Source organism: Daphnia magna, linkage group LG4 (assembly GCF_020631705.1).
Source record: "Daphnia magna isolate NIES linkage group LG4, ASM2063170v1.1, whole genome shotgun sequence".
In the NCBI taxonomy this organism is placed as follows: Eukaryota; Metazoa; Arthropoda; class Branchiopoda; order Diplostraca; family Daphniidae; genus Daphnia; species Daphnia magna.
Window position 1 is genome coordinate 1,101,521 of NC_059185.1, and position 27,680 is coordinate 1,129,200.

At 45.6% G+C, this 27,680-nt stretch overlaps 1 protein-coding gene across 6 annotated transcripts; it reads left to right on the plus strand.

The window, feature by feature from the left end:
- The first annotated feature begins 68 nt into the window (after positions 1 to 68).
- LOC116921386 (serine/arginine repetitive matrix protein 2) lies at positions 69 to 27,631 on the plus strand. 6 transcript variants are annotated; one of them, XM_045173015.1, is made up of 26 exons: positions 69 to 649; positions 1,942 to 2,120; positions 5,671 to 5,825; positions 7,986 to 8,098; positions 10,586 to 10,699; positions 11,319 to 14,291; positions 16,399 to 16,452; positions 16,826 to 17,052; positions 17,339 to 17,615; positions 17,715 to 17,888; positions 17,975 to 18,094; positions 18,223 to 18,419; positions 18,975 to 19,050; positions 19,128 to 19,311; positions 19,402 to 19,501; positions 19,593 to 19,633; positions 19,708 to 19,910; positions 20,311 to 24,372; positions 25,085 to 25,170; positions 25,253 to 25,386; positions 25,454 to 25,621; positions 25,705 to 25,819; positions 25,890 to 26,133; positions 26,210 to 26,310; positions 26,378 to 26,490; positions 26,555 to 27,631. In XM_045173015.1, exons 2-26 carry the CDS (start codon positions 1,989 to 1,991, stop codon positions 26,721 to 26,723), a joined length of 10,332 nt encoding a protein of 3,443 aa, XP_045028950.1. In that variant the 5' UTR covers positions 69 to 649; positions 1,942 to 1,988; the 3' UTR covers positions 26,724 to 27,631. The 6 variants fall into 6 exon arrangements, with proteins under 6 accessions (XP_045028950.1, XP_045028952.1, XP_045028951.1 ...); XM_045173017.1 differs by having other exon boundaries at positions 20,350 to 24,372; XM_045173016.1 differs by having other exon boundaries at positions 11,322 to 14,291.
- Positions 27,632 to 27,680: the final 49 nt, after the last annotated feature.

The following is a 27,680-nucleotide window of genomic DNA, read 5'->3' on the forward strand; positions in this document are numbered from 1 at the left end:
ACCGCGATCGACTCTTCCCTTCTTTTTAGCATCCAGCAACAAACAACATCTGCGCAACACGCAGGAAAGACCCCCAGAACTTCGATCCTTGTCGTCGCTGGATTTCGGGGCTGTGGGGTGGAGAAAGACAAGAAGAAGAACAAAAAAAAAAAGGGAAAAGTGAGAAGAGGGTGTGTGTGTGTGTGTGTGTGTTGAAGACGTCGTCGGGACTGCGGCGGCGGCAGCAGTGTGTATAAACTAGCGGCGGCCGGTAGAGCAAAAGTTGTCTGTTTGGCAGAGTGTCCAAAAGTCTGCCCGTTCGCTGTCGCGTACTGGCGCAGTCCGCCCGTCAGCGTTTTTGTCCCCGTGTGAAACAAAAGTGCGCGCTGGTTTTTTTATTGTTTACGTGTCGTGTTAGTTTGTGTGTGTTATATGGAATGTGTCTTCGTGCGATGTTGTTGTTTTAACGTTAATTAATTGCGTGGATGTTGTCTCCTGTCCATCGAACTGGATGTTTTTGGAAAACGTACGTCAGTTGGAATTTGGCAGGAGTTTTACAACTAGAATGTTCCTTGTTTTGGTTTGGAATTGAAAGAAAGCGATAGGGACGTGCTCTAGCGTCTGGCCACGCAAGTTCCAACTTTAAACCCAAAAAATAAAAATCAATCAGGTAAGAAAACAGAAAAAATTAATCTTTCAATTGGACTATCATTGCACTCTTGACATTTCCATAGTTACCCCACCCCCTTTTTTTTTTTTCTCAAGTCCCATGTCGTCTGCTCCCGATAAGACTATAATGGGACCCCAACCAAAGATCGATGGTGTCCCCCCTGTTGACCGGGTATATGTATCCTTTCTTTTAGTCTACGTATATTTTATGAACGGCTGAATGGACATGCGACGTCACCCGGAAGTGAGCTGGGCAACAAAAGAAAAAGAATTATAAATACTAGTTAGTCCACATATGGGTTAATCATGTTATATATGTCGTCGCTGGGCCGTGTGCAGGACCAAAAGGTCAAACAACAAGAAATTGCGTAGCCGAATGGCCTTTTTTTTCTAGTGATCTATAAAAAGAGAGTTGCCCAAGTGCCTTTTTCTATATCTGCATAGTCCAGCAGTTCGATTTTTTTTTGTTCCTTTTAGCTGATGCGTCTCTGGACGAGTAAGATGACGGCCAACGATGCGAAGCTGCACAAGAGCAAATAGTACGTCGGCATGAAAGGGATTTATAGCGTGAGTGGATAACTGTCTTAAGAGCGTAGCAGAGAATAAATGTAAGGAGAGACGATTGCATGCAGTAGTATATTGTGTATAGGATTTGAGTGGGGATAAAAGGGAGTGCATACGTGGATTTTGTACACGGTGTGTCTAGGAGGGGAAAATGCGCTTTTAGTTAGAGCGTGGATCATAGAATTTTTGATCCGTTGACTAGGATCGTGTTACACATGAAATCCATACTCCCGGATAAATACGGGGCGCAGTTGTTTGAAAAGAATGTATCAATGGGGGGGAATGTTGGAAAATGAAATTCTATGAATATTTTATTAACGACCCTGAAAAATATATCATTCTGGCTAGTCTACATCAAAAGCCAACAATTCGAAATGAGAAGCTGTTTATCAAAAAGGATAACAGTGTGACCTATAGCACTCGAAATTTGTCGCCGATAAGAAATGAATCTTGCAGCTCCCCAAAGTTCTCAGTCTGAAAACTAACAGAAAAGTAGGGGAAGGCATTCCCAGTTGGTTGTATGGGTTTCTTGTGTGCCGATCGGGATAGTAGATGATGAGCTTATCAGCCGTCGAGATGGTGATGGATGATGTATACGTTATTTTAAAAGCCTTTTCATACACCCCCGAAAGAGAAAACTATCGTTCATATTTAAGCATTGTTCTTTCTTTTTCTTTCCTCGTTTCCTCATCTTTTGTTTTCTTCTGTGTTTTTCATCCGGTCGTCAAGTCCGCAGCACTTGCCCAGGGAGCCAATCAGAAGAAAAAAGGAAACGCATGATGATGGATACCAACAACGCCAGCAGTAACAACAATAACAGCCGCCAAGTGATTCTAGAAGGCGGACTACCGTGGGGCTTCCGCATTCAGGGCGGCTCTGACACGGGCGTCCAGCTCCGCATCGCTCGCGTAAGTATTCCAACACTGGACAATCCATCACTTGATTTTTTTTCTTTGTGTTATTCACTTTGATCTATTGAGTGTTTTCCTTCTTTATTTTGCTTTGACTGAAAGAAGAGATTTTTTTACTGTTGGACTTGGGAAGTCTGTAATGTTAATCAAAGGATAAACAGGATCAAGTGTCTCGATATTCTACGAATGTTTTAAGAAATAAAAAAAAACAAATGTTAGGTTGGTCTAGTTTAGTAAAGTCCGTTTTAATGATATAGCTGATTTATGATGGAATGGAAGTCCTCGAAAGCTTTTGCTTGAGATTTCACAAGACCTTGTGCCGTTCATCGTCGATTCATCATTCAATAAATTAAAAGCGGGAAAAGAAGAAATATGGATAAAAATCACTAGAATCATTTACTGTCTGGGAATTTCTTTTTTTTTTAAATTTTAATAATAATAAAAAAAAGAAATAAAAAAAATTGTTGAGAAATAAGATGAGGATGGATTCATTGGGTGGGCAAGACATCCGTCTGTGATTTGTGCCGACGGCGGGCCAATAATAATATCCGACGACACGGCGACATGACAAGATTAACGATCCGTTTAATGAGGCAAAACTCTGCCACCCAGGACCTTCATTCCACAAACCGAAGGTAGATGACATCATTTTTTTTTTAGTCCTGGAAGATTTGACATAAATTCTCACGCGGTCGCCCCTCCACCTTTTTTTTTTTTTACGATTCTCTTTGTGTGTCTATTTCTGATTTTATAACACTCGCCGACAGTATAGGTTTTCGCTTTCCCAGATAACACCGTTAAGCCTCAAATCAAAATAAGAACAAAAATTCTCTTGTATTATTTTTTTTCTTTCTTTGCCGTTTCGTATAAAACAATCACGTCCGACAGTGTGTAATAACACGGTCGTCACTCGTTGAATAATATAGAGTGGGGGCTTACAACTGGTTTACATTGCCTCCGTTTGGATTTTGGTCGGGTGCGCAGCTTTGGTTAATGCTAAATTGATTTTCGGGACGGTATCGCTGCGTGGGAAATTGGAATTTAATTATTCACAACTCAGCTGATATTATCCCGGACTTATTTTTTTTTTTTTTTTATTTTGATGTTTTTTCGTGGGGAGGAGGAGACGCAAAGAGGCTTGCGATGTGATGCAAATTAGAGAGTGCTTACGAGGGCCGGCTCGGTTCCAGCTTGATGCCAAATTTAGACACTGGTCGGTTGCTTTTCTTTCTCTCCCCTCTCTGTACGAGTGTGTGTATATAAGAACTCGGAAGGAATAGTTGTGTGTATGCTCTTGGCCGACAACGAGGCAAAAATCACGTGACTCTGGCCTTGGGTAAAAAACGAAAAAGATCGAAGGGACTTCCATATCCTCCTCCTCTTGATACGGACGATGTTTGCGTGCGTGTGTATTTTCGGAATTCCCGATTCGTCACGGTGTAAGGCGTTCGCCGACGACTCACGACGTCGCCATCCAACAACACCATTAGAAATGAGCCCCCTCCTCAATTGCCCCCTTTCCAGTTTGTTTGTTTTTTTTTTTTACTTAATTAGTTGTTCTTGTTGTACGTTGTCATTTTTTGTGCGCATCAACGCGTTTTAAATTTCCAGCTCTGTCATTTTTATTTTATTTTCTTTAAAGAGAACAAAATGGATGATGAACTATGAGACAATGACCCGAGCGTCATCACTTTCCTGGTGGCTTGTGACAGCCAACTAAGATCATTTCCATCTATAAATCATAAAATAAGAAAGAAACAATTTGCAAACCTTTTTCCGCAGTGTTAGACACCCCTTAATTGGATTGGTCAATTTAGTTGGCTCGTTTTCATGAGGAAATTCTTCGACTGTGATTGTCAAAGTTTATTTTTGTTCCCAAAAATCAAGCGGCATCTATCGGCCAACGATTTTAATTTGAGATCCGCTAGATGTCTCTGATTTTACGGCGCTGAAATTTACAAACAAAAAATAAAAAATTGTTGAACAAAAAAACACACACACCCTTCTGTTTAGAAAAATAATATAATAAATAAAACTCTTAACATTCCGACCTGAGTGTCTATGTGTATAAAAATATACATATATACACAACAACCGGCAACATTTTTCGTTGTTTTCAAAATCTCCCCCTTCCTCCATTTGTAACAACATTAAAGAACTGAAACTCGATATAGAACGACCAGAAGAATGGGACAACGCCCTCTTACTTTCTGTTTCTTTTTTCGTTTCTCTCCCTCTACACTGCTGCGAGAAAAAAGAAAAAAACTGAAACAAAATTGAAATAGTAAAAAGAAAAAGAAAAAGAAGAGGGCCGGGAGAGGAATTATTGCGTCTGCTACGTAGGCCACACACTTGAACATGCCAAACTTTGCAGAGAGCAATCGTTCGGTATGGTTTTCAATTTCCCAAATGGAAATCATTGAAATCCCGAAATGGTCAACAAACGGCCGCAGTTGCCAACGAACTCTCGATTTGAGACCTACATGTTGTGCTTTAACTTCAATTAGATTCTGTTGCACGTGTTTTTGTGCATTTGTGGTTTGGCGGTTAGCTTCTCACCTCGTGTCCAGTAATGGCGTCGTCTGCAACGTCATTTTTCAGTGCTGGTCGACGAAAGAAATACGACGTAAGTTTTTCTGTTTAATTTAGACATTACATGGAGAACGAACATGGTAATCAATCAATTTTGTTTTCCTTGTCCAGTAATTGCATTCACAATGTACCCCTATTGTCAATTGGCCCTGATTTCATGTGTTTTCGTGGCCTAAAAACTTGTTTCTGGTCATCGACTTTGAATGTCCCCCTCGTGAGGGTATGAGCAGTAAATCAGAAAAAAAAAGTACGAATCATGTGAATAAGCGAAAGGCAATTTGAATCATTTCAAAATAAAAAATGAAAAAAATAAAAATAAAACAAAAGAATGGTGGTACATTGCAAGGGCGGATGTTCAGTTCCGCGGCCGACCGCAGCCGACCGGAAGGGAGGAGGACACGTTACTGCAATCCAACGGTTCGAACTATCCAAACTACGATAGCTAGCCTGAGATTCACTAGGCCCGTCACTCGGCTTCTATTCTTTTGTTTTATTTTTTTCCCACTTCTGTTTTCGTGTGTGGAGGAATTCTTTTACATTCCAAAACACATTCTCATAAGAATTCAAAAAGACCGCGGACCAGACTTCACCGGCACTTTCTAATTGATTAATCCCGTTTATTCGTTGATATTCACTCACGAAATGTGCAGGATTTACTTGTTGAGTAAACCGAGTACAACCGTTACGCTAAGAAAAGAGTTAAGCAAACGGAACAATGTTTAGACGACGAACGAAAATGTCACGAGTCACTTCCGGCGTCTGGAAGCAAAAGCGGATACATCACTTTTCTTTTGTCGGGTTTCGCCTTTGCTGATAATTCAACGTCGATTATTTATTCGACACACGCGCGTAAACAATTTATTTTGTTGTGTCACGTGAATTTTTTTGTTTTCTCTTTTCCTGTTGGATGAAACATAAAATTTGCATTTAAAAAAAAAACCCCTTTTTATTTCAGGTGAATCCCGGTAGCAAAGCGGCGTTGCAAGGTATTCGCGAAGGCGACGTGATCACGTCGATGAACGGCCAACCGACCGAGCGTGAAGTCACCAACAGTCAAGCTCACGCACTTCTTAAAGAAGCCGGACCTACTCTCCGCCTTGGTTTGAAACAGTTAAGTATATGCAACAACTAATAGTTTGTTTTGAATTTTCTACAAACGAAGAATGTCACGGGGTTTTCTTGGCCTTTTTCACGCGCTCTGCGTGACTGCGAGAACGTTCGATTTTTCTATAATTGGATTGGGGACGAGGCTTAAAATCGAAAACAAACAACAAATGCCTTGACGATGTCCTAGTCTCCCTCATTTGCGATTCAGTGTCAGCAAGGAAAGGAATGGGTTCGTTGCGACATTGGATTTTAATGGTTACATTTCCCAGAGATGATTATCTCGCCATGTTACAAGAACTCGATGGATTTGATTGAAGCAAATGCGATACGATGAAAACTAGTTGAGTGGGCGTATTTTTCTCGTTTGATATTGAAATCCTCACGAATTGACGCCCGCTGTAATTCCAGCTGCTCCTCCCACTTGCTTACCTATCCTCCCTTGTTTGCCCGGCCACATGATTCTAATTCCCGTCAATAGACACCCTGCGTGCGTTTCTTACAAATTCACTACTCGTTTGGCTCCCCTATATAATTAACGCAAAGGTAAATGCTTAAATTTTCAATTGAAAACTAGAAATAACAAATGGGACGGGCACGAGATCGATCCGTCAGAAACAGCTGTGCGGGAGGAACCAAAGAATGTGTCGCGGCGTTCGTTTTTTTTTCTTTTCTTTTCTGCTTTTTAGATTTCAAAGATAACGCGCTAAATTGAATAGTTCTTACATGCAGGCAAAGAGACAAACAAAAAAGACAAATTCTTGGAGAAAACTAAAACAAAAACATTGTTGAGGCAGTGCCAGGAATAACGAGCAACGTCTATCTCCGCCTTTCTCCAACGTCTGCAGAGAGTCGCACTAGTTTCAGATCGTTACTCGCACCAGTTCGATCCGGTCGAGACGACACTTGATGTTCATTTTTTTCCTCCCCCCGTTCAAATCGGTGTTACTAAACGGCTAGTTAATCAGCTAATTTGATTGAATTCACTGATCGACGATGCCTTTCCCGAGGTAACTGCGAAATTGTTGCGCCATTTTTACCTTCAATTTTTTTTTTAAATTTGATTTTCCCGCCATTTTTTTCTTTTTGCTTTCAAAAACAAAACGAAAAATTTGGAACGCAGTTAGCCGAGTAATTGAAGGTGCGGAAAAGTCACACATTTTAATGTGTGTCGTGTGTGTGTGTGTGCGGGTTCAGTTTTTTTCTTCTGGTGACGTGCATAAGTCATTGCAGCTTTCAAAAAGAAGGTTCTCAACAGTGCCAGTAATAAACGTAGTGAAGATCCCGGGTGGAAACTGATGAGTTGGACGGGGGCAAGTCAAACTGCCGACAGACGGCGGGCCCAACATCGCCAGTCGGTTGATGCATATACCCCTTACTCCCACTCACGAATTTGCTCTTCTTCTCATCATGCCTCCCTCTACCTCCCCCTATATATAGCTCTATGATGGATTGCTGCCTCTTGCTCGTGTACCCTCTCCTTTTTGAAAAGGAGAATTCTTTTTCAAAAGTGTTCCAAAAGTGGAATTTTTTTTGCCTTCCCCCCTAACATGTTTTACTTGTCTATCCTCGTCTATTCGTTTTTTTTCGGGAGGTTTTTTTATCTTTTTGATAGACAGCCTCTTAACGTTCGTGGACTCTCATTTCTCCCCTCTTCACATTTACATAGTCGGCGAAGAGAAAACAGGAAAAAAAAAAACAAAAAACAAGAAGTAAATAACGAAAAGAACAACAAAAATAGAATGAGAGGGAAGTTTACTCTTAATACTTTCACCCCTCGTAGCCGTCCGTTGTTATTGTCTTTGCTGATGAATCCGGCAAACGAGAGAAACGGGGCCTGTTCCAATATCACCCCCAGCTGTGCAGGCACAACAAGAGAGTTCCAGTGGCGCTGGATGCGAAGAGTAGGATGTTGTGTTCTTCTTCTTCATCATCAAACCTTCTTCCTTCCACTTTACAGCACCGCCTCCCTCTACGAAATAACAGAATAGTTTTTGTTTTGTTTTTCCGGAGAGAGTCAGTTGATTATAGCGTCCGACCCGTACCGTCCTGGGCGTTCCTCTTTTTTAAATTTAAAGTCAGACGCTCTTCGTTGTTGTCGTTCACCAGTTCACTAGTTTTTCACGTCTAATATTATTTTTTAAATGTTTTGATCAATGCGAAAAGGGGGTCCACTTTAACGAAGAGGCTCTTCAAATCATCGAGTGGAGCTTCGGTTTCATCAGCCGGAGACGTCAGCTCGGACAACGCCCCAACCAGGAATCAACAAACAATTGCAGGTGAGTCTTAACACGTTAATTATTCAAATAGATTTTTGGGTGGAATGTTTTTCTCCGTCGTCTGTTCCGATCGTGTACGACCGGATGACATTGTGCGTGTGTCTCCTCTATTTCTGGATCGGCGTGATATGGCGTAATTTTTTTTTGCACGGATGATGAACTAATTAAAGCTGCTCCAATGTGTCGGTCGTTCCAGACATACACACAATTTAAAGAACTAAGAAGGGGAAATGGGTCGCCCAACATCAGCAATGAGCCGTTATACTTGCGCTGATATATCTGCACGCTCGGTTGAACGACAAGCTCATCGTTTGCGAGTTTGCGTCTTCTTCTATACCGAAAATCAAGAGATTTTATTTTTTAAGGGCGCGTCGCGACGCTCATTTCCGCACACAACCGGCCCCTTTTTTTTTTTTCTTTCTTCTTCATAAATCTATCGTCTCTCTTTTTTTATGTTTGTTTGGGAAATTGAAGAAAACTTTACAACAATAACGCCTACCCCCGGCATCAAAGGAGAGGAAAGACATAATCATTATTTCTTTTGGCGCAGGAGGCGTTGCCAAGTCTAGTGTCGTGATATCATCCCCTCCACACACACACACAAAAAAAAGGGGGAAATAAATAGTTTTTTTTTTTTTGTTGAAATTGCACATTATTCCGTGCCATCAAAGTCCGCTCGTAGTTGTTGATGGTTTCCCGGGCTGGGAACAAACCCTACACAGACAAAAATGCCTGGTTGACAAGGTGTATCAGCACTGGCCACTCGAGGGCATCTGAGCGTATCGCCAGCAAAGAAGAGTGTAGTTTTTCAAAAGTGTGTTACCCATTGCTGTCATTGATGGCGGGGGATGGATATGTTTTTTTTTTTTTTAAATATACGGCGTCGGGAACTTGACGTTTACTGGATTACGCCCAGCTCAACATTTTTCGTTCGCGCCCCGGACGGAATAATAACCTCCCCCCCTCTAACAATCGCTGCTTCCACCATGTAGACGTCATAGAATTAAATTGGGTGTACATTCTTTTCTACCCCGCTAGTTTCAATGTGGACACGTTATCATAGCTGTATAGACAGATATGCACATGTCTATCCCCCCCCTATTATGTAAGGGACGCTCCGTGAGGGGGCGTAAGCAGAGACACTGCCGGGCGGAGGCGGCAACGTCAAAAAAAAAAGGGGGGGAAAAAGAATGAGTTAAAATAAATCCACCTGTTGTCCAAGCTAGTCGTGTTAGTCAGTGACGTACCTTAATACCGTCAGTGTACAGTATATATAGTTTCAGTTTTGTTTCTTCAAACTATCGCGATTTAAGTTGTGGCGGTTTGTTAGTTTTTTTTTCCTATTGCAACGAAAGAGATTTCAAACAAAAGTGCGTCGATGGAAGTGAAATGCTGCGCGCTGTTCAGAACAAGTTCCGCCTGAAACGCAGCAAAAGTCAAAATCATCATCCGAGTTCTCTCCTATCTAATCAGGATCATCATCATTCGCTAGTTGGAGCAGGTGATAATCTAGTGTGTGTGTGTGTGTACCTGCGAAATTGTTGTGTTACGTGTCAGTTGTTTTTGTTTTCGGGTGTTGTCGTATTATGTCGGATTAAAAAAAAGAAAGTCCTAACGTAACATGTTGAGCACCGCTATCAAAAAAGATGATGGACTGTTGCGGTTCGTAGCTTTTTCAAGGTTTTGGATTATAACATTTATGGGGAAAAAAAAGAGTTTCGCTGGATAACGGCGGATGTAGGCGTACCACCCCGTCTCAAAGTCTGAAATAATTCAGTAGACATCGTCGCGAAAGCCCAACGACTTGATCACCAGATTTTATTAAAAAATTGAAGACATTTTTTCTGGGGCGGAGGAGTTTTATCCTCGGAAATGACAAGTTTCATCCGTCAGGAAACTATTGCACTTTCTCTTGACTTTTTTACTATTTCTTACTGGATCGATGATTGATCTAATGAGAGTATGTGGAGGGGCAATGAGGGATTGATGATGATGGTCTTTTCTCTCTGTGCTCCGCTATTCTTTTGTTTGGCGGAGAGCGGATGAAGCTCATTGTTTCAAACTCGCGCCGAAAGAGCGCGCATCCACAGATGCAGCACATCCGGCCGCTTTGTAAGCGTACAACCACGCCCTTTTTTTTTTCTTTTTTAAATGAACAAATAATAAAAAATAAAAAAGAAGAAGAGGAACACAGATAACCTGGACTTATTTTCCTCCGTCTGGTTTTCTCCCTACATATATCAGTTGACTTCCGCTCTCCCAATTATTCCGTATATAGCGTGATCGGTATAAGCGTCAAGGGCCATCATGCTCTGATCTGACGATGATGATGGAGCCAATCGAATAGCCAATAGCGTAGCTGTGTGTATAGCAATTGACCTGAAAAAAAAAGAAAGAAAAGGGAGGACCCAACCTACGAACTTCCACCGCAAAACCAACTCATATGCCGTGTCACCTGAGTGTTTGAATGTCGCTTTTATTGAACAGGTAACGGCGGCGTAGCCGCTCAGTCGACGTCTGCCAGTCACAACAGTAGCAACAACGGCGCAGTCCAATCTTCAACATCCACAACTAACAAGCCAACGTCGCTAACTAGATCAGGTCAGTGCCCTCCCCCCGCCTTTTGTGTATAATTTGATTTGATCAATTAGGAAACAAATAGCGTCGCATGATTTTTAACATTTTCCGGGTATTGTGATCATCTTTTTTGTCGTATTTTTCATGTATTGATTGCGATTGAGTTTCACGTATTAAGCCCTCCAATCAATAATTAGTTTGGTAGTTGGTTCGAGTGTCGCCCCAATTTTTTAAATTTTTGGCGGCATTTTAAATCGGTGCCCGTGTTGAGATTCCGCGTCGTCGTCGTCCGTCCTTAAACCGTCGTCGTGTTTCCGTCAGTCGTAGATTAAAAAAAAAAACAATTTGGGGATTGATTTCAAACAAATAATCATTTGACATGATCCACGAGAAAGACAGTACATTCAGTGATTCCCAATTAATTTTCAATCAGGCTCCCCTATTTCTTCTCGTGTAATCTTCTCTAATCGATTGTGACACGTAGATTGGATTGGCGTATGTGACAATTGAATGCCGTCTTCATTTCTCTTGTCTTTTGTTTCATTGTCTCTTCTCTTTTCTTCTTTAAAACAAAAAAACAAATCGAAAATTCCCGACGTGAATTTTTGTCTATGGATCGTTGAATTTTTGGGGGTGGGCTCAGAAGAAGATCGGCCGGAAGACATTGTGCCGGAACGGCCAGCTCGAAGCCCGAAGAACAAGCGGCCTGGTGGTAAATGTAGTAGTAGTAGAGCTACAGCCAACAACAACAATTACAACAACAACAACAACAGTGGAACGGAAGAAAGTGAAGAGGATAACGGCGAATGTTCGTCTATCCGCATTCCGGCAGCAATCAAATCGCCGACTCCAGCGCCGACAGACGATCCGCTCGAAGGCATTCATTCCATTTTGTCTGAAATGGAAAGAGAAATCCGACACACCGGAGTGGATCCGCAGCAGGAAACGATAGCGGCCCGTCTTCCGGAGGGAGCGTCGGTCGAGCCGCGCATTGGCGGATTGACGATCGAAGAATTTATTCACTTTCTCGCCCTCCTGGAACGCGTGAAAGAACAACATCTGGACACGAAGGAGTCGGATGAGGATCCAGCTCGATCCAGCCCGAATGCGCTTCCGGCGGAACGAACCAGTCCGTACGACAACATTATCAAATCGTTGGGACCCGATCATCCGCTTTACTGCAATGTGGCAACGTCGCCAAGGACGAGTCCGCCTTCCGACGAGGAACGGTCCAGATCATCCGCATCTTCGTCTCCGTGCTCGTCGGATGAAGACGCTGGACAATTTCAGCTGCCGGATAAGCCCGGAATTCCCGGATTCTCCTTCCTCGAGCGGCTCTTTCTCCGCCGCTACTTGCACGTCATTCCGGAAGAGGTGGCTAGCGATTGCGGAAGCCACAGCGCTCGTCTCAGCCGAGCCCTCAGTGGACTCTCATCCGCACTGAGTTACTTGGAAGACGCGGATGACGATCGATTTTCACACGAATCCATCGGAGACGAGTATCGCGATTTTGCTTCCGGCGGCTCCTTAACGCCCGTGCCGCCTCCGCCGACCACAAACGACGAAGAAGTCGATCCGCTTCTAGTTCCTTTAGAAGCGCAATCGAAAGGCAAAGCGTCCGAACGTGTTCCGCCTGTCGCTCACGGCCATTCCGCGCCAGACGACCGGCCGGATGAAAATGCCGACTCCAATTCACCGCCGGAATCGCCCATTGAAGCGACTGTTACCCGACATCCGTCAGAGGACGAGTTCTCCATCGTGTTGGCCGTGCCCGTCATGATAGTCGATTCCAGCGACTACGACGAGCCGGCGGATTCGGCCGCCGAAGATCGCAACTCTGTCACCTCCGCAACAGCTTCCAGCCTAGCGGAAGAAGATGGGGATCGTCCGCCGGGTTTCCCGCAAGTGCTGGAAGAGCTGAACGTTCGATCGAACGATCAGAAAGCGGAAGAAAAACGGGCGGAAGGAGATCAAATGGATGAGGAAGAGAATCAAAGCGAAGCGACTTCATTGGCCGATTACTGCGAGCTGCTTGACGAATCGGCGTTGCCACTCAGCGTCCTAATGATGCAAACATCCGGCTGTTGTCGTGACGGCGATGAAACGGGCCAACGAGCGGATTCAGAGCGGAACGACCCGACGGACGGATACGGATGTTCGTGTTCGCTCGGCTTCAGCGACGACGACGATGATGCAGCCAACAACGTGACCGTCATAAGCGATGACAATCATCAAGAGCCGCAGAAAATGGACGAAATGGCAACGCTGGATGAAGTTGCCGGATCGAATGGAACGACGGCCGTAGAAGAAAAAGAGATGAGCCGAGTAGAACGAGGCGATGATGATGTCGTTGATTGCGGGGGTCCAATTTTGACCGAGTCCATTAGCGATCCGGCTGGAGAAGTAACGGTGGCTGGAACATCGGTAGTGACGTTGATTGACGCTAAAATCGTCAGCGTTGATTACGAACCCGTGCAGTTGATTTGTTCCAGCGCCCGACTTTGTCGCGTTCCTGGAACGGCCGACACTCTGGAAGAGTTCCAGGACGACAAGGTGGCCTCGCACGCTGAAAATAGACAATTAGCGGGCGATAATCCAGCGGAACTCGAGACGGATAAGACGATAGGGCAAGTAACGATTGAGCCAACTGATCCGGTCGCTTTTCAAACGACGAACGTGTCACAAACGGACGATTCCGAACGACTGGAACGCCAAACGACGTCGTTGGCGGATGGCGGGAATCGGGAATGCGTTCCGCTCGGCCAGGGCGTTTGCAGTTCGACGACGGAAAAACACGGCCACGTTGTGGATGAAATGCGCAGGTTGTGGGAGATGCGCTGCAATGCGGATGCATCCGCAGGCCCGTCTTTCCTTCCTCATCGCGATGCCAATCCGGAGCAGGATTTGGCATCCGCCGATGATGGGTCGGATCATTCGACTCCCGTTCCGCAAGAAGAACCGCTAGCCGCAATTGAATCGTCGGCCGTAGCGATGGATTCAGTTCGCATGAAATCCATTCAAGAATTTCGGATGCTTTGGTCCGGATGGCCTCCACCTCCTCCCCTACCGCCTCCTCCGGAACATTACGGCGCATCCGAAACGGAAACGGGCTATTCGACTGACGGATCGGAGCCGTTCCGCCAACGACGTAGGCGGGCAGCTCTTGCCAATTCTGGTCCGACGCCTCCGCCGAGACCAACGCCACCTAGGGACGAAAGTTTGTACCGCTCACGAACCGATGCGTCCGTTTGTCGCGATCGTCGCCCCGAACCGCCGCTAAGGTACCAGCCGTACCCGCAGCGCTTCCAGCCTTTATGCTACTATTCCGCACCGGAAGCGGAAGACGACGATGACGATGAGAGAGTTAAAGCTCGTCTGCTGGCCGATTGGCTGGTCTTAGCCAATAGGAAACGGAGCCAGTCGCCTTGTAGCGGCACCTATCGATCAATCCAGCGTTCCAATTACAGCACGCTGACGTCGACGACGACGACGACCCGTGAAACATCCGCCCGCGAGTCGGAATCGGAAGCTTCGGACTACAACGACCGTCACGATTGCGCTACCGTCCGTCGCTACCGTCACGACCGCAGACTGCAGAGAGATGACGAATCCCATGGTGAGTTGCGGCAGGGTCTTCCGACTTGCGCTAGAGTGGCGGAGTACCAAAAACAAAACACGCACGCATCTACTCCCGATGGAATGATTTTGACCCTGCTTGCCGCATGACCGAGAAGTTATGGACAAAAAATTCCAGGAAGATGTACGAGTAAACAATTTAAAATTTCTGCTACCTTCAACTACTACCACTACCATGACTTGTCGCTTCTACTACTACTACTACTACCACTATTACGTATTTATTTCTACTGTTTTATTTTTTGATTTGATTTTCTGTGTATTTATTTTTGAACTTTAGTTTCCCCGCCTGATTTTTATGACGTCGTTCGCGCCAAGGTCGTAGACGTCTAATCAAATTTTTCAAATCGAAAATTTCAAAATCAAAAGAGAAATGTCCATCTTCCGTGTCGAATATAAAAAAAGGGCCAGTTAGATAAGAATTAAAAAAAAAAAAACTTGATTCATCACCGCATTCCTTTTTTTTGCTGGAACGCTATCCATATGACAGCGCCAAAATTGTTTAATTAATCTCTCGAACTTGAGAATCTTTCGCCCCCCTTTATTTTTATTTTTGCAATTTCCGCTAACGAAAAGAAACACTTTTCCATTGGCTATTGGCGGTCCGCCTGCGTTTCGGCCGAGATTATGGCTATATATATTGCGTCAGCAATTTGAAGAGCTGGAGGGTGGCACGTTCGCATCTACCACTAGTCGAGTAGTCTATTTTCAGAACGCGAGAGAATCAAACAACACGGAGGGGGCTTTCCTCTATATTTTGCCTTTTTCAAAAGGGGGTTACAGGGTTCCTAACGCACGAAAATTAAAAGGAGACGAGCGGCGATTCATCGACGCGGAATCTATCGGGAAGTCGAAAAAGAGAGGGGAGAAAAAAGGAAATTCATTAACGACTTGGTTGGCGCCCGCTTGCATGAATGAAACTATCAAGGCTTAGAAAACCAATTCGGCACGCTGGACCCACCCAAAAATTCCAATCTAAATGTTAATCAACAAATATCGTTTGCCTTTATCCACTTGTGTTTTGTCCATCTATACACTCGCCTTATTTTTGGGGGGTGGGCGATGAAGATGGTATGGATCAAGAAGAGGCAATGACGTCCTTTTGTGCGGAAGAGCAAGACATGGATGACATCGGTGCTGCTGGCCTGCTGAGCGAGATTGAAAACGCATTGGGCATGGGCTTTGGCACATTGGGTACCACCATGCATTTTTTATTTTTTATTTATTTAAATACGAAGGCTGTGTTGTTCAAACTGACCCGCCTTGCATGTTCAACAACTCAAACGGCATGTCTGTCCGAAGTTCAAATGTCTATTATGGTTTTGTTTTGCTTTTCTAGAGCTGAGAACAAAGTGGTGTGTCTGTCGTCGCCAATCTGTGGCCTGTTGGCTCGTCTGTCCGTCCGTTCAGTCCTTATAAGAAGTGCGAACACGATTGCCCGAGTCAAAACGGAGGCGGTGTAGGCGGCCACGGGCCGACTTGAAACTAAAAAGTAAAAATTTAAAAGGTTCAAATTTAGCGCTCCAACTTCCGCCCTAGTCTAGGGGGACGTTTTTTAAGAAAAACAGTTTGAAAACATTCAGGCAGACTTCGTTTTCGCTACTGGAGGGAAAGGGATATATTCAAATGTTTTGTGCTTGCTGGAAAGATGGAACAAGATGAGCTTTCTCGGGCTTGTGGGAGTTGCTTTTATTGGCAGGAGGCGTCGTCCTCGTCGCCCGTTCTTCTACAACAAACCGATGCGGCGACGCGCTGCCGTGTCAGTCTCGTGCCGCTTTCCGGCCGCTCAACTCTTGTTCTCTCCCCACACACCAACCCCCTTCCCTATTATTGTTTTCCTTGCTCGTTCAAGTGTTTTGCCCAACACGCATACACGTTAAGGATATAGACTTAGGAGTCCGTAACAGTAGTAGCCATGTGTCCTTTGTGGCTTCTTGTCGACTAAAAACCCCGCCGTTTTGAATTTCATCCTTTTGGCGCCTTTTGTCCGTTCATCTGCTGTGCTTACCTGATCTGTTTATCAACGCAAAATTGATTTTTGATTTTCGTTTTTTCCTGCTATTTTTGCGCAATGGTCTACCGGTCAGGATCTTCGTCATCGCTTTTGTCGACGCCCTATCAAGCCAGCAGTCCTAAACCAGGTAATTTATTTGCATTCATTTACCCCAGCTATTTTCGACTTTGAATTTTTCTGTGGGGATTTATAGGCATGTTGTTTACGTAGCCGTTCATCACGTCTTAATCCCCCCCTTTCATCTATGTAGATTATATAAAGACGGACGAGAAGCTTAACGTTTTGCTCGTCCTATTTTTACCATCACATTTCTTTTGACTTCAAATATGTTTTCCCAATTTCTCGCAATCGTCTCTTCCATTCAATTTTCTGCATGATAGTCTCACTAATTGGCCGATGAATTGAGGCAACGATGACTTCATTATAGCTCATTAGCAACTGAGAATGATCACCTTTGTTTTCTCTCTCTCTCTCTCTCTCTAAAATGTGACGGAAATCAGGTGTTTGGTCACCGGGCCAGCAGCAAAGCCCTCCGGAAAGGGACAACAACCACCAGCAGCGACAAGAGCAACAGCAGCAACCATCGTCGATTTCTTCCGGCACGCAGCCGCCAATTTGGATCCCGTCCAGCCAACAGCCCAGCCCGAAATCAGAACGGAAAGAGTTTCGGCCAGTCCGTCTTGAAGCGTTGAAGAAACAGGCGGCCGCCCAACAGCAGCCTCAGCAGGTATTTAAAAATAGCCGGACTGCAATACACCACCCATCTACAGACACACATGCACATACATATGCACGCTACAAGCGCACACACACACACAAAACGCAAAAACATTTACAACAGGAAGATGAATGGAACTGAACAGATGATGATGATGAATTCCCTTGTCTTATTTTTGACTTCGTTGCTGCAAACCTTGGCCTGCCAAATGTTGATTTGTTGTTTCTGATTATTGCCTGACACTTTTGGAACGTGTTACAAATGGATCGAATCCAAATCAATGTCATCGACGTAGCGAGAGGGAGGCCAGAAACCACTAGGTGGCACCAAACCGGCAGCGCCGACTAGTTTGCCACCTTTTACCACCAACACATCCACGCCAGCCTCTCAGCCTTCCGCATCCACTTCCAACGCCCCAACCACCTACTCCTCTTACTTGTACCCGTCCAGCTGGGACAGCCAGCGTCAGCAAAATGCCACGCCGTACGGCAACAACAGCGCCAACAGCACGCCCATAAACACACCGGCCAGCGAGCACTCGGTTTTGACCAGCACTTCGACAAACTTTTCCGGTCCGTTCTAAATATCATTTTCATGCATATCAATGTTGATATTAATGAACCACTTTTTTGGGGGGGGTTGGCTCGTGTAATTTATTTAAAAAAAAACAGCTTTGTCGTGGGATCGGAGAACAAACGGTGGCTCCACTTACAGCGGCGGTTCGGGTTCTACTACACCTACACCTTCGTTACAGCCTTTGCTGTTGCCAGCAACATCTTCGACGCCAACTAGTCACCTGCCCAAGGTGCCAAACCCTACGGTCACTCTCCTACAGAAAGCCAGAGGTTAGTCTAATGAAACGCATCATTTCGATTGAGTCCAGAACGGTCCATAAATTATGTTCTTTAATTTAAAAAAAATAAATGAATAGAAGGACAGTTACCGAAAGGTGCAGCTTATCTGGAGACACCCAAACTAGGCGAACGTTCCGGAAATCGCTTAGGTCAACCACCTCCGCCCCAGCAACTGCACCGTAGCCCATACGAACCAGGTATTGCCCCGAATCGATTGTTGTTTAGATTTTGTATACGTAAACACGCAGAGAAATCAGTGGGACGTTTTTGTTATGATATAGTCCGGAAGAAGAATTTATTTATTTGTATTTGTCGGCTCAATCAGTGTACAGCATCCAGCGGGAGTATTGCGTGCCGTCTTCTGCGGCGAGCGCCGCTGTTGCGCCGTCAAGCGGCGACGAAAATAGCCAACAGCCGTCGGCATCGCAGCAAGAAACGCGCAAGTTTGTCGATCTGACGGCTAACAAATTCAGTGGTGTCGGACCAGTCTCTAACGAAGGCGTTCCCATCGCTTTGCGCTCGGTAAGTCGATTGACGACGTTTTGTTTCCTTGGAAAATGTTAGTTGCATCCATTTGTTCCGCTCTCCGTACGAGCTCCACTAATTATAGCCGTTATTACTCTCGTCCGTGTTCGTGTGTTACGGAATTCAATTTTTTTTTTAGTTTTGTCTTGGCTTTAGAAAGTGACTCTATTAACGGGGAGAATCATAACGCGGACTGAGATCGTTACACACCCACATCCCCCCCCATAAAATGATCGTACCGAATGAACTTTGTTGTTCACTCTAATCGGCTGTTTGGCTCGTGTTTATCTACTGCTCACTTTAAAAAAAAAAAAATCGAATGTACGATATTCAAATGGAGTTAGTGGACAGTCAAGAGTTTGTTAAGTGTGACGTGTAGAATGTTGGCTAAAGAAGTTAAATCGAAGGTAAAAAAGAAATAAAAATGTCGAGTGGTTTTAAAGTGCGATGTCTAAATATAGTTGGGCTAGAAAATCAATTGTTTGGGTATGACGTGGTTGGTCAAATTTTGTTTTTGTTTTCTCGGCACTTTGTATATATTTATCTGTGCAGGGTATCAGAGAAGAAGAAGATCATCATCATTGGTACCGGCGTATGTACGAGTCCTTGCACAGGACAGGAGGTCCAGGTGATTTCTATACGTTCTTTTAAAATTTCAATTTTGATGATATTTAAAAAAATAAAATAAAATTATGTAATTTCCAGGAGATTACGTCACTGTACGCTATAAAGCTGGTCGTGGTCGAGGTGGAGGCTATCAATCGGAGCCGGATCAGAACAATCGCTACGATTACGATTCAGATGCCGGCCGTTACGCGACGTTAGATCGAAGACGTCAACGCATCCACAACGACTCCGAATCTAACGGCGGATCACCTTCGCGAATAACGTAATCGAATCGAATTAAATTTTTTAGCCTTTCTAGTAGTTTAATTTTTAAAAAAAATGGTCAATTTAATTTTTGATTAATCAACCACAGGAATCACGAATCGGAATCATATCGTTATCAACCCGGCCGCATTGAAGATTACGAACCGGGAATCCGATCCTCAATCACCCAACAGCAGCCAACCAAACAGGTCCATTTGTTTTTTTTTTGAGAAATTAAGACAACCGCCTCATTTGCATAAATTTGCATATCACTCACGTTCATTCATTGTCTTGTTGCAGTCACCTAAGATCAGCATCCCGAGCAAATCCTTTACGAATTTGTAAGTGTATTTGATTATTTTGGGGTGTTACGATCCAATTGGTGATTGATTTACCTTACGTTCTATCACGGCAGCGCTTTAAAAGAATCCGGCTACGAGAGTGACTCTCAGCTTATCTTCCGGCGGCGCTATCCCAACGATTCAGCCGAAGCGGGTGGTGGGCAGACGACACCGGCTACCGATCCGCAAGAGCAGCGTCTTTGGTACCGTGACATCCAGCGCGGAGGCGAGGTTCCATTGCACGGACTCCGCAAACAGCAGCCCGATCGACCACAAGGTAAGATCGCACGATCCGTTTATGAAACCGCATCCGCTTGATATCAAAACCTTAGTCATTGCATCTGGAATGATTGTTGACCTTAAAAAGAAAAAAAAACAAACAAAATCCCATGGAGAAATCAGATCAAAACAAATTGAAAATCGCATCCAGCTAACTCATCACTGATGATTGTGTTCGACCGGTAGGTGTCGTGTTACTTGAAAAGAATCGGAGTTTTCACGTTTTTGTTGCTGTTTGATTTTTTGCTGTTGGCTTCTCCGTTTTGATTTCGTTTTGTAAAAAAATTATTGGCCTTAACATTTCCCGACGATTGGCTTCGTGTTTGCTGCGCCATCTACCGTAATTTTTTGTCTCTAATCGAACAAAAACCGTGAATCCCCCGGAATCGCATCCTCAGACGATCCAGGCGAATTATTTCTTGCTGATCTTCGGATAGGCAACAGCGAAAAGAAGCGCAAAAGAGATCCTTGGCGCTACATCCGTTTCAAATCTAAATCTCCGACGCCACCGTCGACGCAACAGCGACGTAAACACAGATTCCTATCCGTTCCGGCTGTTTTGAACCGGTTGCAGAGCTGCAACATGTTCCGCAGCGGAAGCAGCAAAAGGCAGTCTAGCGCCACTAGCAGTCCGAACGCGTCCGAGGAGCGGAAACAAAAGAACGCCGGAATGTCGACGGTTAAAACGACGGCATCCGTCGGTACGTCGACGTCGTCCAAGGGCAAAACCTGGCGCCGCATTAAATCCGGAAGCGGATCAAGTGGAAACGGGGGCAGTAAAAAGATGTCGAAACTCTCGGCGTCCAGCCCCATCGACGGAGGCTTCGTTCAGCGTGAAGAAAGTACAACGCCCTTGCCGGAAGACATTTCCGCCCTTCCGCAGGCTGTTCCACATCCACCGACGCAACAGGATTGCAAGCAAATGGAGCCATTGCCTCCGCCTCCGATTGAAGATATGCTGGTTGATAATCCGCCGCAACCGCCTCCGCCACCGAAGGTAGTGACGGAATCGCCGGAAGTAAAGCAACGGTCAACGCAGCAACGCGTCCCGTCCCGTCCAACGCTTCCGGCATTTCCGGCGTTTCCGACCTTGTCTCCTCTTCAATCGCGACCGGCCAAGAAGAAAGCGGCGTCGGCTGGAAGTAAATCGGAACCGGCCCTGAATGTCTATCTGAACCACCGTCAGATGGTGTCGCAATCGAAATTCCGGCGGATGCAGGATGAACAACCAGCTGTGGAAGAAACACCCAAAATGACCCGATACCAAAAACTGGCCCGTGACACCAAGAATCTCGTGGCCAGGATATCCGGAGAGATTCCTAGCACGGAGAAAATCCGGCAAGCTCTTAAACTTCCGGCTGGAGGGGCAACCAATGGAAATGGCTCCAACGGCAAGACGCACTCGGATGTGGACGTAACCGACCCGGAGTTCATTTGCGACGAGCAGACGGCCGCCATTTTGTTAGCCGAGCTGGAAGGCAACTCGGAGCCGCAGAAAGCTGAAAGCGGAAGCCAAGCGGAATCTGTAGCCCATCCGCCGCAGCAGCAAGACAAAGAACAAGAGAAGCAACAGCAACATCCAAAAGAAGAGGAAGATGTTGGGGAACATTATCATTACGTTGTTCCGCTCGAAACTAGGATGGATGACGGAGAATGTCGCTCTTCCGCCGGAAGCCCGGAATACATCAAGACTCAGCGTTTCACTCAGCTTCGCTCGTTGTACCGCAGTTTGGAGCGGCTCAACGAGCTGGAAAAGCTGGTGCCGACGGACGAATTGAACCAGGTGGCCAGCACGGATGGCATCATCGATTTCGACTTGTGGCGTCGATTGAGACAGCGCGAAAAGGCCCAGGAAGAAATGCGCAACTTGGCCACGTGGATCCAGGCCGCGCAACGGGAAGGCGAGTGCTACTTTGGCACGTCGCCTCCGCCCAAATGGCAGCGCGGAGCCGATCCGGGACTCCGCATTAAAGAACAGTCGGTCCGCATCTTGGCGGATAAATACAAGACGCTGGCGGAAGCGAAGCGCTATGCTACCCAATCGCTTCCTAGGAATTTCGGGCAATGTCCTGACGGAAGCCGTGCGGAATCGCCCGTTTCGGCCGGTCGAGTTAGCCGCTCCAGCCAGAGACGCAGTAGTTTAACTGGAAAACAAATGGCCGTTTTGAAATCTCAACTTTCCCGCGTTTATACTCCGCCCAGTCGTTACGAGACGGTTGTGTCTCCGCAAAGAGCTCCCCGCAAGCTTCCGGAATCATTACTCAACCCAACGCTGTACGTCCGGAGCGTCTCCGAGTCCAGCCGCGATTGCACTCTTGCCAGACTGGAACAGCGTCGTAATCGGTTGATGGAATCTCAGAAGGCTCTGTCCATCGCCGGAGTCGGAAGGGCCGTCGCCCGTTCTCAATCCGCATCCTCCCCCAAGCCGTCCAACATTAGCGAAGCGGAGCGCCGTACTCTATCGATGCGTCTCGGCGCTGAAGTTAAAGAGCGTTACATGACGGCGGCCAAACCGGCCGTCCAGCAACAGCAATCCACCAGGGCGGCCATCCAGTACGTCCAGCAACTCAGCCAGCACATGTCCCGAAAATTAGCCGCATCGCCGCGGGTGTTGTCTCCCAGTTCGCCGGGACCTTACCGGACGCACCAATCACGCAGTTCGTCTCGCGAAAGCTCGGCCAGCAGCCAACAAGACTATTTGCTAGTGCTGACACCACGCGGACGGAACAATGCCGACGTAGAATCAGCCGTACAGGAATGGGCGGACTCGACCATGGTCGCTAAAACTCCTTCGCCAACTCCCGCAGTTCCGCAGCGCTCGAGTAGTCTGAACATCCGGGCCAGCTTGGATGAGGATTCGCACAGTTCCAACTCGTCCGTCCAGACAGTCATTCATCGCGACGTCCAGAAAAAAGTGGATTTTTTCGAGAAAGTCATTGCCGACTCGGTTGGGGATCCCTGCGACGCGGGCGTCGTTCCATTCCGGACGACTCAAAGCGTCAGCGACCTGCGCAGGTCCGCTTCCACGCTGGTGGGCCGTCGCCGGACTCGCTCTGTTGTTGTTCCGCAGAGGTCGCAGAGTTTATCGCTGCATCGGCCCGGATCAGCGGCTTCTGCTTACGGATCCATGACGGATGTTCGTCTCAGCCAGTTGATGGATCGGGTCAAGAGTTTATCGCCCAGTCCGTCCGGCCGTAGGTCATCTCCCGGAAGCGTTTCGGGAGGCGGATCGCATTATTTGAATTTGGTGAAGAAAGGGGATGTTGAGAAGAAGTGCCAGTACTTCAGTTCGCCGCGAGTGGACCAACAAAATCAGCAAGCGCAACAGCAGAGAGCGGCGCAGAAACAATCGCGGCCGGTGACTCCGCAATTATCCAGCCGATCCGTTCCAGATTCTCTTCCGCTGTGGAGCGCTGCAGAGAAATTTAATCGCAATAAAACGGTTATCAAAGGCCAAGAGATGGGTGATGTTAGTTTTATCAAACGTCGTTACGAGCAAGAGCAGCCCCGGAATCGCTTCCGGAGCCAGTTTGGTTCTACTTCGACTCCATCGCTCCAGGATGGTGGAACAAGCGGAAGTTTCAGCTGGAGTCGCCGCTTGGCTGCTGCTGCTAACAAACGGGTCTCGTTCCCCAATTTCTCTTCTCCGAGTCGAGCTGGAAGTCGAGCCGGAAGTGACACCGGAAGCCGATCCGGTGGCAAGAAATTGGATTTCACTCGGGTCAAGCCGACTTTGCTCTCTTCCGCACGTCTAGCCCTCCGCCAAGCGCAGACGGCCGCTGATCCGACGGCTCATCACCACACCATTGGCGGAAGAATGAGCCGACCGGTCACGCGTACCTCTTCGGCCGCCGGCGGTGGATCTTACTCCGATATTCCGTCCACCATTTCTTCCGTCATTTTGGCCAGCAACAATCACACGACCACCACCGCAGGAAACCCAACAAGCAAAACTACTGTGGCCAGTCCCGACATGAGCCTGAAATCTACTTCGGAAGGATCAATCCGCAGCCGACGTTCCATGTCCAGTCCTCTTCCGGCTATTCCGGTAATCGCTGCAAATCCGTCCGGCGCTAACGTTAAACCGACTACGGAAACAACTGCTACTCATTTTGTTGCTAAAGAATCCGGCAGTGCCAAACCGCCGACATCCAGCAAAGCGACGCCGACAGCCCAATCACCATCCGCACAAACGCCAGAGGGCGATTACCAAGCCTTGGCCTCTTCCTCCTCCCACACTGGCACTTTTGATCCGTCCATGCATCAACCGACTTATCGCTACACTCCGCCGCCTCCGCGTTCGGGAGGTAGACCCAACCGGATCAATTCCATTTACGATTCGTACGCCACCTATCCCCGCCATCGAGCCGGAATGCAGTCTCCAACTCGTCCTCCTCTTCCAGCCCAATGGGCCCACTTAACCAGCCCCCGTAAACCAGCCAGATCGTCGAATCCAGCAGGTTGAAACTGCACAAGAAATCGAAATCTTTTAAAGAAAAAAAAAACGAGTTTCAATCACCAGAAAAGGGGGGGAGGGTCAGCACTGGAAGCACAATCACATTGCAATCGTGGCGGAAAGTCATTGATGGTAGCACATTTAGATCCAGCGGATGCTATTTGTCTCTCTATTTCCATTTTCCGCGTAGTTCTCACAGTGGAGGGTGGGGAGAGAAAAGAAAGCATGATTGAATCACGAAAATTTGCACGATGTGAACGACTAGGATAATCCCGCACTAATCGTTCAAGAAAATTTTGTTTTGGCTTAAGCGCACCCTTGAAATGCCTTTCGTGTCGATAGCAGTGGCTTGAATTTCCCGCTTTTCTTGTTGCTTTTAAATGATTTCATTAGTTTATTCCGAATTCTTCTTTCTCCTTTCTTTTACGTATTTTTTTGTTTTGTTATTTGAAATATTATTATTATTTTTTTTAAATCATCGTCGATGTGATGTTGACGGCATTAGTGGGGCAAGATGGTGACGGTGTACTCGATGTTCAGCATGCACCAGGTAGCAAATTCTTCATTTTAAAAAAAAAAGTATTTAATCTATTATACATAGTACTTGTTATGTTTCCGAGTAGTTATTTGTGCCTGGAAGGTTTGATTCTATTTGAACGAGAATGTAATGTGCACAGCTTTACTGAAACATGCGTACGCAATTCTCTTAAATGCAGGCGCAGCGCACAGGTTTGCCGAATCGGAGGTGACTATCCATTACCGCAGTCCGATCCGCAATCTGCAGCAAAGCGGCCAACAACAGGTTGGCATTCATTTAATTTTTTTGGCGCACTCTTTTGAATTGTAAACTGAATACTCGTGCGCATTTTATGGCTGCGTTGCAGACGGACATTGACGAGGAAGAATTGAGGCAAATGCAAGCTGAACATATGAGACGTGTTTATGAACAAGAGCGTCGTCGCAAATACATCCAGGAATTAGAAGATATCGAATCTCGGCGACATATGGATAATTTTACGTCAGTCAGCTTAAAGAGGATGATGGTAAATGAAACGGATTTAAAATGATAGTTTCGTATGTTGCAGGCCACTGATGAAATCGCCTATCCCGTTGAACCGTTACGATGACTTTATGGATGACCAACCGGTGCCTCTCGGACGTCCTGGCAGCCAGAACCACCAACAGCGTGACAGAACTCCCGAGCCAAAAATAGTGGCTCGGGGTCTCTACAATTTCGTGGCTCAAAACGCCAGGTATCGCATTTGAATTAGCGAATTGCTATTTATTTATTTTTTTTTATCGTTTTAATTTATATCTTCGCTCGTTTTTTAAACAGGGAATTATCGTTTCAAAAAGGTGACATCATCTTCATTCGACGACAGATTGACAAGAATTGGTACGAGGGAGAACACAACGCAATGGTCGGAATATTCCCCGTTAATTACGTCGAAGTATGGGCTCCGAATTTAATTTGTTTTTAGGAGCGTACAGTGTGATTATTAATCGTTTGATTAAAATTAGATAATACCCTACGACGGAGTGCGATTGACGAACCGCAAAGCCAGCGAAGGCAAAGGTCGAGTCAAATTCAATTTTGTGGCTCAGACACCGGTAGAGCTATCTCTAGTTAAGGGAGAATTAGTAATCATCACACGACAGGTGGACGAGCACTGGCTAGAAGGCCGCATTGGTCAGCGTCGTGGTATATTTCCCATCAGCTATGTCGATATTATCCAGTCGTGTTCAACATCCACATCAAATCCTAGTAAAAAAAAAATAACTTGTTCAGCTCATTTGTTCCATGCAGTTTCTAATTGTTTCTAATTTGCTTTTATCTATAGACGTCAAGACACCGACAACGGGTGGCAATGCTCTTATTACCAACGGATCTCTCCGTTCCACTCACCAGTACCGTAACCAGCAACCGCAACACTTTTCTATCGTAACACAACCTTCTTTTCATCCGTAGTGAATGTCACTCTGAAAGATTTATATTTTTCTATTTAAAGCAACCGAAGATGAGTCCGGCGAATGCAACGTCTCAGCATCAATACCGAGCAGCTCCAGCACAGTATAACAAACCCAGCAGTTTGATGGTTGACACACGCTCCGATCCCGTCCTGTAAACTAAAAATTTGATTTAATTTCTTCAATTGTTGTTGACGAAGGATGTGCTTTTTAATCAGATACCGAGCGCTTTACACGTATGCACCGCAGAATGATGACGAGCTTGAACTACAAGAAAACGACATGATCTGCGTGCTGGAAAAGTGCGACGATGGCTGGTACGTGGGCACCAGCCAACGGACTGGCCTTTTCGGTACCTTTCCGGGCAATTATGTCGAACGCGTTTGATCCGTTTTCAAACACGACGCACGACATATTTGAATGAATCGATTGCGTAATTTAAACACACGACAAAACACCCCACACACCTAAACTACAACACATTTCGAGTCTTGAAAATATCGTTATGGTTTATACTGTTGTTTCATCATCTATATATTCTTATTCTCTATCTCATTTACAACTTGATACAGCAACAGCGCCAAAGAATCTCTCATTTGAATCAGAACGTGGATCGCTACAATTTCAGTCGATCGTATTTGTTTCTGCTATAATATTCATGAGCTTTTATTCGATCATTCTAAACTATGACATGATGATCTGTTTTTCCTTTTGTTGTCTCAAATATTTTAACCTGTCCATCGTCTTCCTACATCAAGCTTTCTCATCGTGAACATTTTTTTTTTTTTTTACAAAACGAGTCATCTGGAAGAAAAGTTTTTGCCATCGCGCGATTTGACATCTAAATGAATGCATACTAGTGAGTATTGACCAGACAAATGTCGCGGTTATTGATGAAGCATCAGTCTCCTTGTTAATGTGTTATTTAAAAAAAAAAGAAAACGTTCAAATAGTTAGAGAAACGCCAACGTTAGAGAGTGCCTTGGATGGTGGAGACCATTGTACACACAACACAAACACACTTACACCCGTTACGGCTATCATAGCAGATTCGACATTTGTGTCACATGAGGAAGAGAAACATTTTGACCGCGTAATGATGCATCACTCTTGTTAATCGCATTAATAGCCTATAATTTTTTTTTTCCCTTAAAATTTTAAAAGTCTGCATAGAAAAATATGTCATTGAAAGTATTTTCTTCTATTTCTGCTGCTCGAAAATTTTCTTTTCTCTCTTCATCTTCTTTCGAATGGTATTCCTTTACAATTAATTACACACCTGATTGTTACATGGACTTGATTGTACGTTTTTTTTGTATTGTGGTAAGTCTAAACTATTGAGTT

Excerpts from the sequence above, each read along its gene's own strand:
- LOC116921386 (XM_045173015.1), top strand. The coding sequence starts at position 1,989 with ATGATGATGGATACCAACAACGCCAGCAGTAACAACAATAACAGCCGC. Across the intron at positions 19,634-19,707 it reads AGCAAATCCTTTACGAATTT|CGCTTTAAAAGAATCCGGCT; the intron begins GTAAGTGTATTT and ends CTATCACGGCAG. Across the intron at positions 24,373-25,084 it reads CAGATCGTCGAATCCAGCAG|GCGCAGCGCACAGGTTTGCC; the intron begins GTTGAAACTGCA and ends TCTTAAATGCAG.